This window comes from Penicillium malachiteum, assembly GCF_028827825.1.
Source record: "Penicillium malachiteum strain IBT 17515 chromosome Unknown utg000004l:1.0-4883003.0:1.0-4884900.0, whole genome shotgun sequence".
NCBI classification, from domain to species: Eukaryota; Fungi; Ascomycota; class Eurotiomycetes; order Eurotiales; family Aspergillaceae; genus Penicillium; species Penicillium malachiteum.
Genome location: NW_026643097.1, coordinates 1,849,393 through 1,863,783, shown reverse-complemented (window position 1 = coordinate 1,863,783; position 14,391 = coordinate 1,849,393). Strand labels below are relative to the sequence as shown.

The 14,391-nt window shown below is 44.5% G+C and overlaps 7 protein-coding genes across 7 annotated transcripts; 2 read left to right on the top strand and 5 right to left on the bottom strand.

Moving 5' to 3' along the window:
- Positions 1-762: 762 nt before the first annotated feature.
- On the bottom strand, positions 763-1,452 carry N7483_008842 (uncharacterized protein; the record flags this gene model as incomplete). The annotated part of the gene is made up of 1 exon (XM_057092269.1): positions 763-1,452. One exon carries the CDS (start codon positions 1,450-1,452, stop codon positions 763-765), a length of 690 nt encoding a protein of 229 aa, XP_056943443.1.
- A 1,594-nt stretch (positions 1,453-3,046) lies between these two features.
- On the bottom strand, positions 3,047-4,882 carry N7483_008841 (glycoside hydrolase family 71 protein; the record flags this gene model as incomplete). Its single annotated transcript, XM_057092268.1, has 2 exons — positions 3,047-4,738; positions 4,811-4,882. The coding sequence occupies 2 exons, from the start codon at positions 4,880-4,882 to the stop codon at positions 3,047-3,049; spliced, it is 1,764 nt and encodes a 587-aa protein (XP_056943442.1).
- A 1,003-nt stretch (positions 4,883-5,885) lies between these two features.
- N7483_008840 (FAD-dependent oxidoreductase) lies at positions 5,886-7,019 on the bottom strand (the record flags this gene model as incomplete). The annotated part of the gene is made up of 2 exons (XM_057092267.1): positions 5,886-6,150; positions 6,199-7,019. 2 exons carry the CDS (start codon positions 7,017-7,019, stop codon positions 5,886-5,888), a joined length of 1,086 nt encoding a protein of 361 aa, XP_056943441.1.
- Positions 7,020-7,781: 762 nt separating this feature from the next.
- On the bottom strand, positions 7,782-9,218 carry N7483_008839 (N amino acid transport system protein; the record flags this gene model as incomplete). Its single annotated transcript, XM_057092266.1, has 1 exon — positions 7,782-9,218. One exon carries the CDS (start codon positions 9,216-9,218, stop codon positions 7,782-7,784), a length of 1,437 nt encoding a protein of 478 aa, XP_056943440.1.
- A 1,368-nt stretch (positions 9,219-10,586) lies between these two features.
- N7483_008838 (uncharacterized protein) lies at positions 10,587-11,378 on the top strand (the record flags this gene model as incomplete). The annotated part of the gene is made up of 1 exon (XM_057092265.1): positions 10,587-11,378. The coding sequence occupies one exon, from the start codon at positions 10,587-10,589 to the stop codon at positions 11,376-11,378; it is 792 nt and encodes a 263-aa protein (XP_056943439.1).
- A 425-nt stretch (positions 11,379-11,803) lies between these two features.
- On the bottom strand, positions 11,804-12,067 carry N7483_008837 (uncharacterized protein; the record flags this gene model as incomplete). The annotated part of the gene is made up of 1 exon (XM_057092264.1): positions 11,804-12,067. One exon carries the CDS (start codon positions 12,065-12,067, stop codon positions 11,804-11,806), a length of 264 nt encoding a protein of 87 aa, XP_056943438.1.
- Positions 12,068-13,586: 1,519 nt separating this feature from the next.
- N7483_008836 (uncharacterized protein) lies at positions 13,587-14,193 on the top strand (the record flags this gene model as incomplete). Its single annotated transcript, XM_057092263.1, has 3 exons — positions 13,587-13,660; positions 13,718-14,126; positions 14,176-14,193. 3 exons carry the CDS (start codon positions 13,587-13,589, stop codon positions 14,191-14,193), a joined length of 501 nt encoding a protein of 166 aa, XP_056943437.1.
- Between the last annotated feature and the right edge of the window lie 198 nt (positions 14,194-14,391).

Below are 14,391 nucleotides of genomic sequence, written 5' to 3'. Positions count from 1 at the left end.
ATCTTTTTTCGGACCGAAATTGTCGATGGAGGAATATTGACCGGAATATCTAAAGACGAAGATGACATCAAGAAAAGAATTGCAAAAATTCAAACATGGAGGAAGACTGGGAAAAAATGGGCTGAAATGACTCAGCGCTTTGGATATGGGGTGTTACTATTGCTACCACCTTGTCTCTCAGATGAAGAGTAAGAAGCTCAATTCTCTATGACTTTGAAGTCATGCTCACATTGAACTAGTCACGTATATCCTCCGATCAAGACTTTACACGCGGAGTGGATTTGATCGATTCCCGAAAACACCTATTTTTGAACGTTTTGCAAGAAGCGAACCATCTTTTGGATTTGCAATTGACACCAACTGGCCTTGAAACAGAATTGATTCAGGCAGAAATCTCTTCTCGAACTGAACGAGTTGACTGGAATAACATCATGAACGCTCCTGTATTTGGAGTTTAGGCCATGGAAATGCTATAGACTAAGTAGACTGCTTTTGTCTTGTCTTTCGTCAGTGAGGGGTATAAGTTGGACTTAAAGCACCTAGGTACAAGTGGCCATGAATAGTCTCCAATTAGTAGTAAATAGTAAATTTCTTGCGTATACATGTACATAATCTCAATATCTTTTCTTTCATTTTCTGCATCAAGTTTGCCTTATGCTGTAAACTCTAGATACAGGAGGGAAGAGAGATAAAAAACAAAAGACAAAAGATAGAGAGGGAAATTAATCGAAAACTAGAAAGAGGCATACAATATTTCTCGCCCTAGACTGTCACCCCATATAATTTATCCCACAGTGAAATCATCTCACTGAATTGAGGCTCTACTAGCTCCGGTCGCGAATCAACATCCCAAACCTTAACAGAGTGGTTGCTGGGGCTCAGCTTTAGCCATTCCCCATGGTTTGCCTTCTCGATACTCGGATTTTTACTTTTCAGAAAAGACACCCAAGCTGCCATCACGTCCTTTGACAGCGATTTATCCCCATCTGTCCAGTTCCACTGCAATGCATCGAGATTTCCAAACGCGTATGGTGTGCCGGCCACATGGAAGGCCCCGGCAAACGTTCTTTCAATAATTTCAGAATTTGGAGGAATTGGTGGAGCTCGTTCAAATTTGTAATACCACACAGGTGATTTCAAATTTCGAGCTTGCAGGCGTGCTGCTGTCCATGTTGAATAGACAAAGACTTGGTCGGCCAGCAACTGGTTTGACAGAACCCATGCTTCGGAGTCACTGGCTACAGGGTAGATGCGCAATGCTTCATCTGCATATCCCCCAAAAGTAGCATTTACATAGGCGCGATAGTCGTCAATGGAAGTTAGGTGCGGTAGACCGGAGCCTTCATTCCCAACATTGCCTGCCAGCATAGGTACATCAACCACCTTTCCAGAAATAAATGATGCCAAAGGTATTTCAGAAAGCACATGCCCGTCAATTATAGGATTGACCATGTCGAAAATACTTAAACTATTGGACCCGGGCCACAGTTGGACTTCCAGGGCCCTTTTCCACGAGGAAGGTGCTCAAATCTCTTACTGTGACAAGTCTATTCCCACGCCCCGGACGTGAGCTGCTGCCTACTATTCTAGATGAATTTGAAGTGCAAGGCCCCAATGGAAAACATCTATGCTACACAGTGCCATCTGCGCAGTGTAATCTGCGAGAAATTTCATTCAGTCGACTTTTTTCTCTTGAAGTTGCCCGGGCACTTTCATATGAGCTTGTTCAGGCTGTCGCTTATATCCATTCTCAAGGTTATGTTCATGGAGGTTTGTTATAGCATCTGTCAAGTCAAATACTTCATACTGATTACTAAACCTTATGTAGATATTCATTTGAACAATATTTTAGGTAGACTTGCCAATAATTTTGACAGGCTTTCTATCAAGCAATTCGACGACGAATACGGTGAACCTGAGACAGTGCCCATTTCAAGGCAAGATGGAGAACCATTATTCCCGAACGTCCCTGGACATGCAGTTGTACCTCTCTTCTTAGGAACATATGCGGAGGAATTCACATTATCAGATGCCAACCTAATACTAAGCGACTTTGGTGAAGCATTCTCACCTGCGACAGAAAATCATATTGGACGGAACTGCCATACACCACCGGCGTTTCGGGCGCCGGAAGCAAAATTTGAGCCACATTCTCCGCTTTCATACCCATCTGATATCTGGAGTCTTGCAACGGCCATATGGGAGATCGTTTGAATGAAAGCAATTTTCAGTACTGACTATATAAGTGAGGATGGGATAGTGGCTCAGCAAGGTGATGTACTGGGACCTCTTCCTTCTGAGTGGTGGCGCAGCTGGGAAGCAAAATTTAGGTACTTTGATGAGCAAAGACATCCAACAGAGTCATACAAAGTCAATCAACTGCCTCCATTTGAGGAGTCACTTGAATATGGTATTCAGAGTTCAAGACGGAGGCGTGGGTTTGAAATGGAGGAAAGTGAAGTCAATGCGTTCCTGGGTTTAATACGGCCAATGCTGTCTTTCCGACCCGAAGAACGGCTGACAGCAGAGAAATCTCAATGTCAGAATGGATAGTCAAGTGGGCACTACCTTGCTATGAGAAGAGCCAAAAGCAGCTTCATTGAGAGGAAGCCGATAAAGGCCTCGATATTTACACCTTGACATCTGGAGATACCGCATTTTGAATATTTTTCAAGGTTACATTCAACGCATACTATAGATAGGAGGAATAGATATTAAGACAAATATAGGTGATGGATGTTCCTTATATGTTTATGTAGGTGGCAGTCGAGTTGAATGACGCCTTAGCTGCACATGTGTAGTGAAGTGAATTCCAAGCCCTGGAGGTTGAGTCCGAAACTAAAATCTGATCCAACTTGCCCAGGTGAAGCTACTTGAAATCGGGGACAGCTATCTGGAGGGTGATATAATTCCAAGATTGTTCTATATCATAATATAGTATATATTAAAATGAAACTTTCATCAAGAGTTGAACATTTCAAGCGTAGAACATGTAGTCTCTGGGTAGATTAACCTCAAGTCATAACCAACTATTCACTTTCTCAGATCACCAATTGATGAGCAACGATATTGCAAGATACAGGCTAACAAGGATGACAAGAGAAGGAATAACATCCCTGGATCCCTCGCTGGAATGTCCACTGGTATGATGTCCACAGCTAGAATCCTTTCCATTGCTTTTTCCCGAGGTACAAGAAGGCGCAGGAGGTGGTGCACTTGCTGTTTCATTATTTGAGTAACAGACATCCTTGGGACAAAAGCCATAGTAACAAGCGAAAGAGCACAGTCCTTCAAAGCTATCATCACCGTTCCTAGGCTCCCCTTCTTTCTTCGTGGCCTTGGGCCTCTTCTTACCAGCACCCATTGCAGTGCAGTAGCAGGTGTCAATTGGGCAATATCCATATTCGCACGTAAATTCGCAGATCTGGGTATAGTTTGATGAGCCAGATCCCTCAATGCAGACTTGGTCTGACAGCGCAAGTTCAGGAGAGACTGCTGACATATTCTTTCCTGAAGTCGCACTTCCAACCCATGCATTAAAGTTGATAAATCCACTCGTACAGCTTGAGGTCAAAGAACGACCGTCCATGTGCACCACTTCTTCGTCTTCACGTGAGATCAAAATGGTCGTCTCTCCCAAATGTTCGGATTTCAATCCGAAATTACCATGATAAACACCTATACCTCCGTCTGGCTCATACTCCCATTTTGCGTCATAATCCTTCCCTCCGATGGTCACTTTAACCGATGCGTTGGAAGCTAAGAGGGCCGAGAAGAATATTTTGTCCTTGACCCAGTATCCGGTACTTGTATCGATTTGTAAATCGGTCGATGTGAAGCCCGTGGTATTTCCTCCTGAGCAAGAACTTCCAACCTCAGTTCGATACCACACAACCAAGCTCTCCTCCGTCATGTTCGTCATTCCCGTGCGGTAAGTATCGATCACGTAAGGGAGATGAAGCCGCCAGCCATCGTGGGGCATGTTCTCTGCGTAGTTATACGGGGCTTTTCCGGAAGTGAAGACACCGTATCCCTTTGAATTCAGGGGTCCTATATAATGTGACTCTCCAAAGTCGTTCCACGAGATTACCTCAACCCACTCTGGTTGAATAAATGAGATCTCCACCCACCGATCATACCACAAATCACCACCATGAACTGCCCAGTTCTTATGGTACTCTGGCATGTTTGTATAAAACCACGGTGAGACGGGCATCATATAGGGCTTCTCAGCTTGTCGGAGACACTCAAGATACGATGCGTCCACATATGTGTTCATTTGTTGAGAATCTGTTGGCCAAGCTGCCCATGAGAACAATCCATCGACAACACCGCCCGCAAGCTTGAGTGCAGCTGTAGCTCCGACCGATGACCAGTCAGGAACCAAGAAACAATTCGTTTGATTCTTGATGGCGATCCAGTCATTGGCATTTTCCGGTCCTTCGAATGTCGACACAAAAGTCCTCTTTTGATGCTTGTAATATGCCGGACTTGACGCATATTTTTGAAGGTAGTAAATGATCTGCGACTGCGGCCACGACCCGTTTCCTGCATAGTCAAATGAGAAGAAGAGCTGAAAGCCCAAATCCTCAGCTGTCAAGAATGCATTCGCGGCTGATTGTTCGTTCCCTGGCATACCGTACGCCATATTCAATGCAAAAGCGTCGAGATGGGCTTCTTTCGCGAGTGAGATGTCTCGTTTCCAATCAGATACATCGTATTGGGCCGTATTTGCCATCTAGGATAGTTTCAAGTTATATATGCCAGTTCATCTGAGAAGAGGATTGAAAAGAGAGAATAGATTTCTTACCATGAAGTGAGCAAATACGGCTTTGGCCACAGCCTGACATGGTAGGCCAAGTAAAGTGAGTAACAGCCTCATTTTTCTTTGAGATCTCTTATTTATGGCCGAAATCTGGTTCCTATCAGTCCTGGTTGTTTATTTAATAGATTGGTCTCAAGTTCTTTTAATCACTTAGTGGAGACGAGAGATATGAGAAACAGGCTGAGCATCTGAAGAACAAATTAAAATCCGTCCAGAGTCAGATCTCAATCTCAATGCTATTTATATCCTTCATGTTTCACAGAGTAAGTGCTTTTATAAAGTGATACCGATATTCTTTCTCTCGATCGTAAGATGAAGAAAAGTAGCAAATACTCTTCGGTTACACCACAACGGAACGGAGACAAGCAGGCGATTTGTATAGATGATAGAGCAAACAAACTCGGAATAAAATATGGAAAGACATCTAAAGTTACTAGCAAAAAGTACTTGGCATGTGTATTCTTAGAATATGGGACCTGCGGCCAGCTTAATCTTGTTAAACCACTTATGACTTTCCAACAACTTCCATACTCTCCTAAACGGTTTCACGACAAGGTAGCCTGGTCTGATCCGGTAAGACCCGATCTTACAAGACCAGCTTTGCCCTCCGACTCAGAGTGGGATCATCCGGGACCCTACAGTCTGCATTGTCGAAGGGATATGCAAGTGAATCAACATGAGAGTCGTACTAGTTGCCCTGGGCGTGAAGGAATGAGCACCCGATTCAAGACTTGACTTATTTGAGCAGCTATAGCCTAAGGAGCGGAAGACTACATTTGTAGCACGGCATTTAAGGCACAAAGATTTAGTACCCGTAACTGAGTCTGACAAGCACTATGTGCAGAGGAAAATCAGGCTAAAGATGCAGCCAAACAGATATTCTTTTCTCAAAGTAGATCGATATCATCTCCTTCAGGCGACGCACTTTCATGCACTATTGAATGATTTTTAATAATTCAAGTACTGTCAATCAATAGATTACATTCATTTATAACCCAAAATCGGCCATGTAGGCAGAGATCTATCCTTTATCCCTGTGATAATTCTCGGACATCCATCATCATTTCTTCAGGTGCTCACGACAGAACATCTGGGCTTCTACAGAAATATCAGTCCCATTAATCCACATCGCACCACCAGGCTCAATGGTACTTTTAGCATTTGGATCAGCCACCGGTCTCTCTTTGATGACCTTCTCCTTGAATCTATCCACTCCAAGTTCAGCTAACTGCGCCCGCTGCATGTCCCGAACAACTTTCCACTTCTCATCTCGTGCAATCTGAGGTTGACCATCTTCAAGTGTCATATCACTAGCATTTCCACGGCTGATTTCTCGCAAGTGTTCCACACGAGCCTGTCGAAACTGACTTCACGCATTCATAACATCCGGCAGATCATGCCTCGGGTTCGAGTGATCCAGAAACTCAGCAAGACTTGCGGCATCCTCCATCGCCATTCCAGCTCCTTGTCCTGCATGTGGCAAGAGGGCATGTGCTGCATCTCCAATCAAAGCTACCCGTCCAGATACACTGACATAGCTGGGGATGGCGCGAACTTCACCAAGAGTCCAAGAGGCACATTCTCCATCTTGAACTAATGATGCTAGTGCTCGTACCTCTTCACACCACTCTGATACAAGTTCCCGCATTATCTCAACGTCGCCGGGTTGGTTCCATGATCCGAGGGGAACACCCGAGGGCCGGGGGACACTGATTGCAAGATTATACAGCGACTCGGAGCCTACCGTATAGTCCAGTACACATGCACCGGGTCCAAGCCATGATTTCGCTTCAAGGGAGGACATCAACGGTGCAGTAATGGGATTAGACAGCATACGCGACCGTGGAATTACTGCACGGTAGACATGTTCCCGGTACGGGGTGGGGACAACATCTTTGGTTGCCGGAAGACATCGTCTAGCTCTTGACCAGATTCCGTCTGCAGCGACCGTGAGATCTGCCTCAATTATTTCACCGTGGGATAAATGGACGGTACCTGTCTCGTGGTCTACGGATACCATTGACTTCCCGAATAGCACGCTCACGCTGGGGTGTTCTTTGGCGCACTCAAAGAGTACTCGCTGCAGATCTGGTCGATAGATCTGCCATTGAGGCGACCCATACAGCCAGGTGCTGACGGGATTATTCATTATCGAGACCAGTTCGCTATTATCTTGCCATCGACGGACAGACATCCGAGACGACTTGAATGCGACTTTTTCTAAGGATGGTGTCACCCCCCATTTATGCAAGAGACGAGTACTGTTTGGGTAGAGTTTTACTCCGGCTCCGAATTCGCTGAGCGATTAATTGGATTCCAACACTGTGATTTCATGTTCTGGGTTGATATCCGAGAGCGCCAAAGCTGCTGACAACCCAGTTATGCCAGCACCAATGACAGTTATCTTGAATGGGATCCCTGAGGAGTTGGAAGACATTTCGGGTGTTTTTTGCTGTTATTCTCAGAATTTGCAAGAATATAGGGTTTCAAACTCTTGGATAACCAGGTCATTCCTTCCAGTTCAAAAAAGACTCGACAGGGTTTATATGTCTAACTGACTACTAGCCTCGGGGGCCGCCGGGACGCCAGCCTCATTTACCATTTACACCGTTGCGCAATGACCAATCATAATTATGGACAATATCAAGCATTCCCAGCCTTAATATTGACAAAGTCAATGCGGGATTTGAGATAGGTAAGTTGTGCGGCACGTAAATTTGCTTCCAAGTTTATCCCTCTTTGTCCAAATTATCAGCACATTGAATAGACTGGGAATGAATGAACTCAAATTCCATGTCTTCGAGTCCTTCAATGTTTATGTCTAATGCCAAAATGTAGCACGAGTATTGAATAGAAAGTCGTTTCATTGTTGAAAAGCAACGCGCTCTAAAATAGTCTTCATTATATATGGCCGCTCAAATGCCTTGGCAAACAGTAATTGTGCCGTCGTATTATTTTAAGAGGCAGTGCATGAAAATACACCACCAACGGTGCCGTCAGCGTACGAGTTGATCTGGTCGAACAGGTTAGCATATGTGGATGAAACAAAACAATAAATTCGGGTGCAACTTACGATGTCCACAACACTGGCGTAAGTACCAGCAACTAGCACAATAAGACCAATGGCGAAAATGATAGCATTGATCACGGTGAGGAGAAGGTTCTTGGAGCTGAACATGCTACCCTCGCGGATGAACATAAACCACATGATGGCCGGGAAATAGAAAGTGAACCCGGACACGAAAAGAGAAGAAATGATGGAGAGCAGGTCGTCGAAGAAGGGGATAACCTCGGCGACAACAAACTCAAGGATGGTCAAAACAGCCACCACAACCAACCAAGTAGTCCATCCCATCTTGGTGTTCACGAAGCGAATGTTCGATTTCTCGAAAATGCGGCCGTGAATCAATCGTCCCAGTACCACAGTGTTGATGGAGCCACTGATGAAAATGACAGGTAAAGCGACGCCAAAAGCGACTCGGCTCAGAAGACTGCCAGCGGATAGCAAAGCGGGACTCTGGACATCCTGTCCAACGAATGCATAGCAGAGGGCACCGGTGAGAGTGTAAATGATAATTTCAGCGATACCGAGGGCCCAGATGGACTTGGGGAAGTCGGTGGGAGTGTGCATCTCGTCCATGAAAGAGAATTGGCACAGGGCGAAACTGTAGGCAAAGATAATGTTGGACAGAGCGATGAAAGCGTCGGCGAAAGTGATGCCCTCCTTGGGCCAAGCAGACCAGCTCACAGCAGCAAGACCACCAGTGCTGTTGGTTGCCTCCACTCCAGTTCCAATGATTGTAATACCGATAGCCAAAATAACAGAAGTGAAGTCGATATAACCGAGGATAGCCATTTCCGAGAAGCTAGGCGGGATGGCGAAGATCAGCAGGATGATGGCGGACACCACTCCGAACACGACCGCACAGACATTGCTATCAGTGATATTGGTGAAAGCAATAGTTCCAGTCAGACAGTGTGATCCAGCAGACAGTAGAAGTTCCAGACACAACATGATGTAGAGAATTTCATATCCCCATCGACCAAACATCTGTCTTCCTGCCTCAGGGTAGTTCGAGATATGAGGGAACTTGACCTTGACCTGACCGATAATGTAACTGGTGTAGACTGCAATAAGACCGATACCAACACAGCAGATGACACCTGCCACCATACCAAGAGTTGCAAAGGTTCCCGGAATTGACAGACTTCCCAGGGCGACAGCCTCCACAATGAGGACAATGGTCAGACGCTTCCATCCAAGTCGGTTGAATTTCTCCATACCACCCTGGTAGATCTGCTTCTCGCGGTCGTTCATATCAGCATCCAGGGTGACATCCTGGATTGGGTCAGACCCAACTTGATCGACATCGGCACCCTTCTTGGAATACATCGTAATTATACGCGTTTGTCCTGACAACTGAGACAACTAGGCTCCAAGTTAATGAAGACAAGCAACAAGAAGACCACAAAAGAGTGAGTTGTCTTGATGCGATGCGATGCGACAGGGATGAAGAAAGAAAAGAAAATCTAACCTGAGACAAGAAAAAAGAAAAAGAAAAAAGGTACGGAGTGATCCCTATTCCAAGGTTCGCGCCTTCGCGCCTTCCATAGATTTTCTTTTCGGCTTCCCGGTGACTTCCAAATTCGGCCCGGTAGTGGGTCTCAGTGCCTGTTTTATATATTCCTATTGGTGAAAAACTTTTTCGCCCCACTTCTCGCGTGCGCGAGTCCGCCTTTAACCGACTTTAAAGTTATCAAAAGACCCATTTTGTCTTGAAGAAAGAAAATTACCTAATGATTTTACAATTTTACTTATGAAACCCCTTGTCCAGATGGTGATCTTGCTAAATTCAGCTCAATTAGATGTTTGGAGATTCAAGTTTGGAGAAATGAAAAGCTAATTTTGATAAGCTTCTAAGTACTCCATCCTCCGGACCATGACCAAGATGCAGAAATAGAAATAAATTAGTATTATGGGGCTAAAGCAGCCCTACGGCCACCTTAATTACGGAATAGCTAATTCCAATAGCTTCTGCGATTAAAATTTCGTGCCAATGATATTTTCAAAGTTTGCCACCAGCCCATATCGTCTGATCTTGTTATCTTTACGCATTTGTATCGCGTTAGAAAAATTTGATAAACTTGTGGTTTATGTAATTGTTGAGCCCCGCTTATAACCGTCTCTACGGAGTAAAATAAAAGCGAATTTTCAACATTAAAAGCTTTTGTGGGTCTCCCCAATTTCACCCTAACTCCGCACTGTGGTCTCATCTCCATAGTAATGTAGGAATGCTTATACCTCTAGGCCCGAGCTGCACTAGTTTACTAAAGCTTAGTTCGTTCAAGACTCCGATCAACTATACTATAGGCGGCTGCACTATCAGGGCCGGATAGGTACCTACATCGTTCTGGGTTTGCAGAATCTTCGGCGCTTCATTCTGATACTTCTCATATGCAATATCATCAGGCACTGACCGTTCCCATCGGTCCGAGTCATGAATCAACCAGTTGACTCGAATATGGTTCAATAAATAAATCATAATTTTGAAGATTCCGGCACTAATTTTAGGCCATCCTCGAGTGTAAGTTAGCTGCCTAGGTGGCAGGGCGCCTGAATGTAAGCGCTTACATTCTGAGCTGAATGCTTCCTATTAAGCTTTCCCAGTACTTAAAAAGCATTCCTTCCCCGCTCAAGCCTTGCACTTCTCATTTCGTTCGGAAACAACATTTGAAAGCCCTACCTTATCATTCTTGTAAAATGGCGAACCTCCCCTCGCAATATGAGATTCGCGTTCTGGGCCCTGAACATGAGGAATGGGCCCGAGCGATATGCCTCTACACAAATATGTTCCATAGTTCATTCTGGCCAGTCGTGTATCCAGAAAATAGAACTCGGCGGCTGTATGAGTCCTTTCAGGCAGGGAAATACCTGATCCAGCACCAAATCGACTCAGGATATTCCCTCGGTATATTCGACAAAGAATATCAGTTCAAGCGCCCCGAGTCTGTGGCCACTGGCGGCAAGCTGTACTGGGACCTCGATGATGAGAGTGCCACAGAGAGCGAATTAGAAGATCAGATGGATTTCCCGCTCGTCTCCATCGCGATGGCCTATGATGGGATCAATGAGCTCGACATGGCTCAGATATATCCACTTATCGATACCCTACCGCTCTTTGGAAAGGTCTACCAGGTTATCGGAGATATTGACAGACGTGACCCTGCTTCATGGAAAACCACAGGCCCAAAGCAGGTTCTTATGCGTAATGCCACCAATACTATGAAAGCGTACTCTGGTCAAAGACTCATGAGACAACTCGCCGATGAAATGATGCAGCGAGCAGCCGAACAAGCATTCCGTGATATTCAGATTGAGAGTGCCAATCCCGCGGTTTTTAAAGTGTGGTCTGAGCCAACTTCCTTCAGAGGGACAGTTGTGTCACAGTTTCATACCTGGACATACGAAGAAAAGCGAGAATCTGGGGAGATATTGAATCCTTTCCGGCCAGCGAATCTCAACCTTGCAAGAATATTTGTGGACTTATGTTGAAAGTTCTACCAGGGATTTGATGTGATAGTCTACATAGTGCTTGGGGCGTGCAAATTGACAGCCTCGCTGATGGCAGCTGGTCAACATCAATCATTCTACTAGTACTGCTGAACTCGGGAAGTCACTGCACACATGATGTGAATACGCATATGTAGATTTAAATATAAAGTGAGACTCTTAATCAAATTTGCCTTTATCAAGCCCGAAAACGTATTTCAATTCAAATTTGAATAACGGTGATTGATAGCATACACAGGGAGCTAGAGAATAAAAAAAGCCGCTCGATCAATTGATAGGACAAAATCAATAATGGATAAACTCAAGAGCATAATGGCAAGACATCAATCAAGTAGAAAATTCAACCCGAGATTCCACTTCTCTCCCATTTAAAGCATTCTGACCCGCATCTCCTGGTACAATCAGGCTCAAAAGACTTCGGCCCGCTTGAAAGGAAGTCCTAGAGTGGGCTGATTACGAATAAAAACGGTTGCTTGCGATAGAGCCTCATTCCACATCGCCTTTTGGTCAGTTCCAGAGACCTGAATGGAGAAAACGTTAGGCTGGCCTGCTTGTTCAGGCCAAAGTGTGATGGTGCCCTGACGCGACTCGATACGAGATTGAATATTTCGAACGATGTGGGCATCGTTCAAGTGGCGGTCCATCGGTCCGAAGAAAATGTTGATATACATATCGAATAGATATAAGTGGCGATAACAACAAAGAGGCGGGAGATGATATTGAGATAGTGAAATATAGTTCTGGAGATTTTTCACTTCGGCAAGCCTGAGAGTCAATAACTGATTTGATGGTTTGACGTGTCGTGTCTCAGTAGACCAGATGATGGATGTTGATGTTTTTAAATGATTCCTGTTAATCGGAAGAGCCTTAGAAGTCTTTCAAAGATTTCAGAAAGGGCTTTTGAAACCTCCTGATGGATCAGTATATTTTGGGGTAAAGATTAGCCAGGCGACTTTGAGCCTGAGATGGATGTTTCCTAAGGCCTCTTGGGTTTCAGATCCACGCCTTTGTGGTGGTTGTTTGCTTTGTATCAAGTGGAGTGTGCTAAGGAGGGAGAGGATTAGTGGAAAGTGCAAGGGATATCTCAAACCGGAACAGGCTGAGGATAGATCAAACTCCACGGCTTGTCCCAACATGTTGCTCTGCTCGCTCTGTTTGCTCTGCTCTGTTTGACTGTTATTTATTGAGGTCCTTTCTAATGCCATCCACCTTCTCCGAAGTCCTGAATAAGTTCCTTTGTCAAAAGCAAGTCATGAAACACACTGGTAGCAATAACTTCTAAGATTGGATAGATTAAAGCTTTTATAAAAGGATTTGATCAATGGTGATTTACTATGATGTTTCTTTATATTCATTCTATTTGAATCCATGATTTGTTAGTATATAGTCTATTAATCCAAAATTAGAACAATAATTATGTTTCTGAATGGAAGTTTTGGCATATTTACTATTTGTCAGACAAATCTATTTTTTTTTCTTTGTCTCCATACTCTGGCAGCCATGGGCTGTTTTTGAACACAGTCCAAACCTTGAAAACTTGAATTTGATAAGCCACGCATTTAATCAACTGTCTTGAACTCAAGACCAGTCTCTGACAGTTAAGCATCTGATTCCAAAGGCTTTCGGTGTACAAATGTCTATAAATTTTGGAATTCAAGCCTGCTAGGCATGACGTAGGCTGTATACACCTCAACCCACACTAGTGTGAAACTCAGCCCCAGCCTCACTGGCCCCGGGGTCCAATAACTAGTTATTTTGCTCATTGTTTTGTTATTGTTTTCCTTTCTTTTTCTTTCAGCTCTTCTCCCTCTAACTCTTATAATCTCCCAAAACTTAACAACACCTGTAGTCCTTGACTGTTCAGACAGCCCCCTTTCAATAACCGGCAATGTCATCGGAATGATCACATTTGTTTATGCCGTCTTCATGACATTTTCATATCGCTCCCAGGCTCTGGTCAGATCAAAAGATGAGACCAGAAGATTCTACACACGAGCAACTAGAGTGTATAATTCTCTTGTCGAGGCACAAAAGCGCATTGAAGCTTATTTCTCCATATTCGATTTAACGATGAATAAAGAGATCGGATCATTACTGGAAGATGCTAGATACTGATCTCTCCAGTACAAACCGGATCGGTGTACGGATGGATTCATTGGAAAAGGCACCTATCTACTTAAAAAGGAAGATATGGCCAGAGTCCTTGAAGGCATGTTGGAAACTCAAGCCAGGCTCGATGGGACATACCAGGTCCTCTTAAGCAGGTATGAACTCATGGAGAATTGCAGTTGAAATTAGCAATTGATTGACTGTTTAATCAGCATGATAATCAATGAGATCCGAGAGCAAAAGGCCGCGTTTGAAGTGCAAACACGAAGTTTCTCAGAGCAGAGGACTATGATAGCCCATATAATGGCTGCACTTGACCTGAAACCTCCAGTATACTCAACCTCGGTGGATTTGAATGCCAAATATGAGCCTCCGCAGAAGGGAGCCTATGTTGATATTTCTGAGATTTATCTACAACCATCAGAAATGGGGCGGAAGGAAGATAAGAAAGACGGAGAAGATGGAGAAGACAGAGAACAGCCCTCCCAAATGTCCGAAAGTCTTCAGTCCCAACGACCTCCAGTCTGTGGCTGTGGTGGATCGAATGCACGCGACGCAAGTGACAATCACCGTGTATGCAGTGACGCATACGGCGAATCGTATTTTGATCCAGAGGAAGGTGTATGGAAGAAGCCTTCACCACCTGGCACTAACATCTATTTTGATTCAGAAAGAGGATGTTGGCTAAGGAGTGAGGTTGGAGAATGGTTTCCCATACCTGGACGTATTATCGGTCCGAGTCCCTTTGCGTGGCTATTGTCAAGATTCAAGATGATTTTGAAACTTGAGGATTAGCTATTAATGAGTGGACATGGTATATCATGATGCTAATTTAGGGTCAAGGTGTATAAATTGGTTTCCATATATGGCTTTTGTATACTAGTTG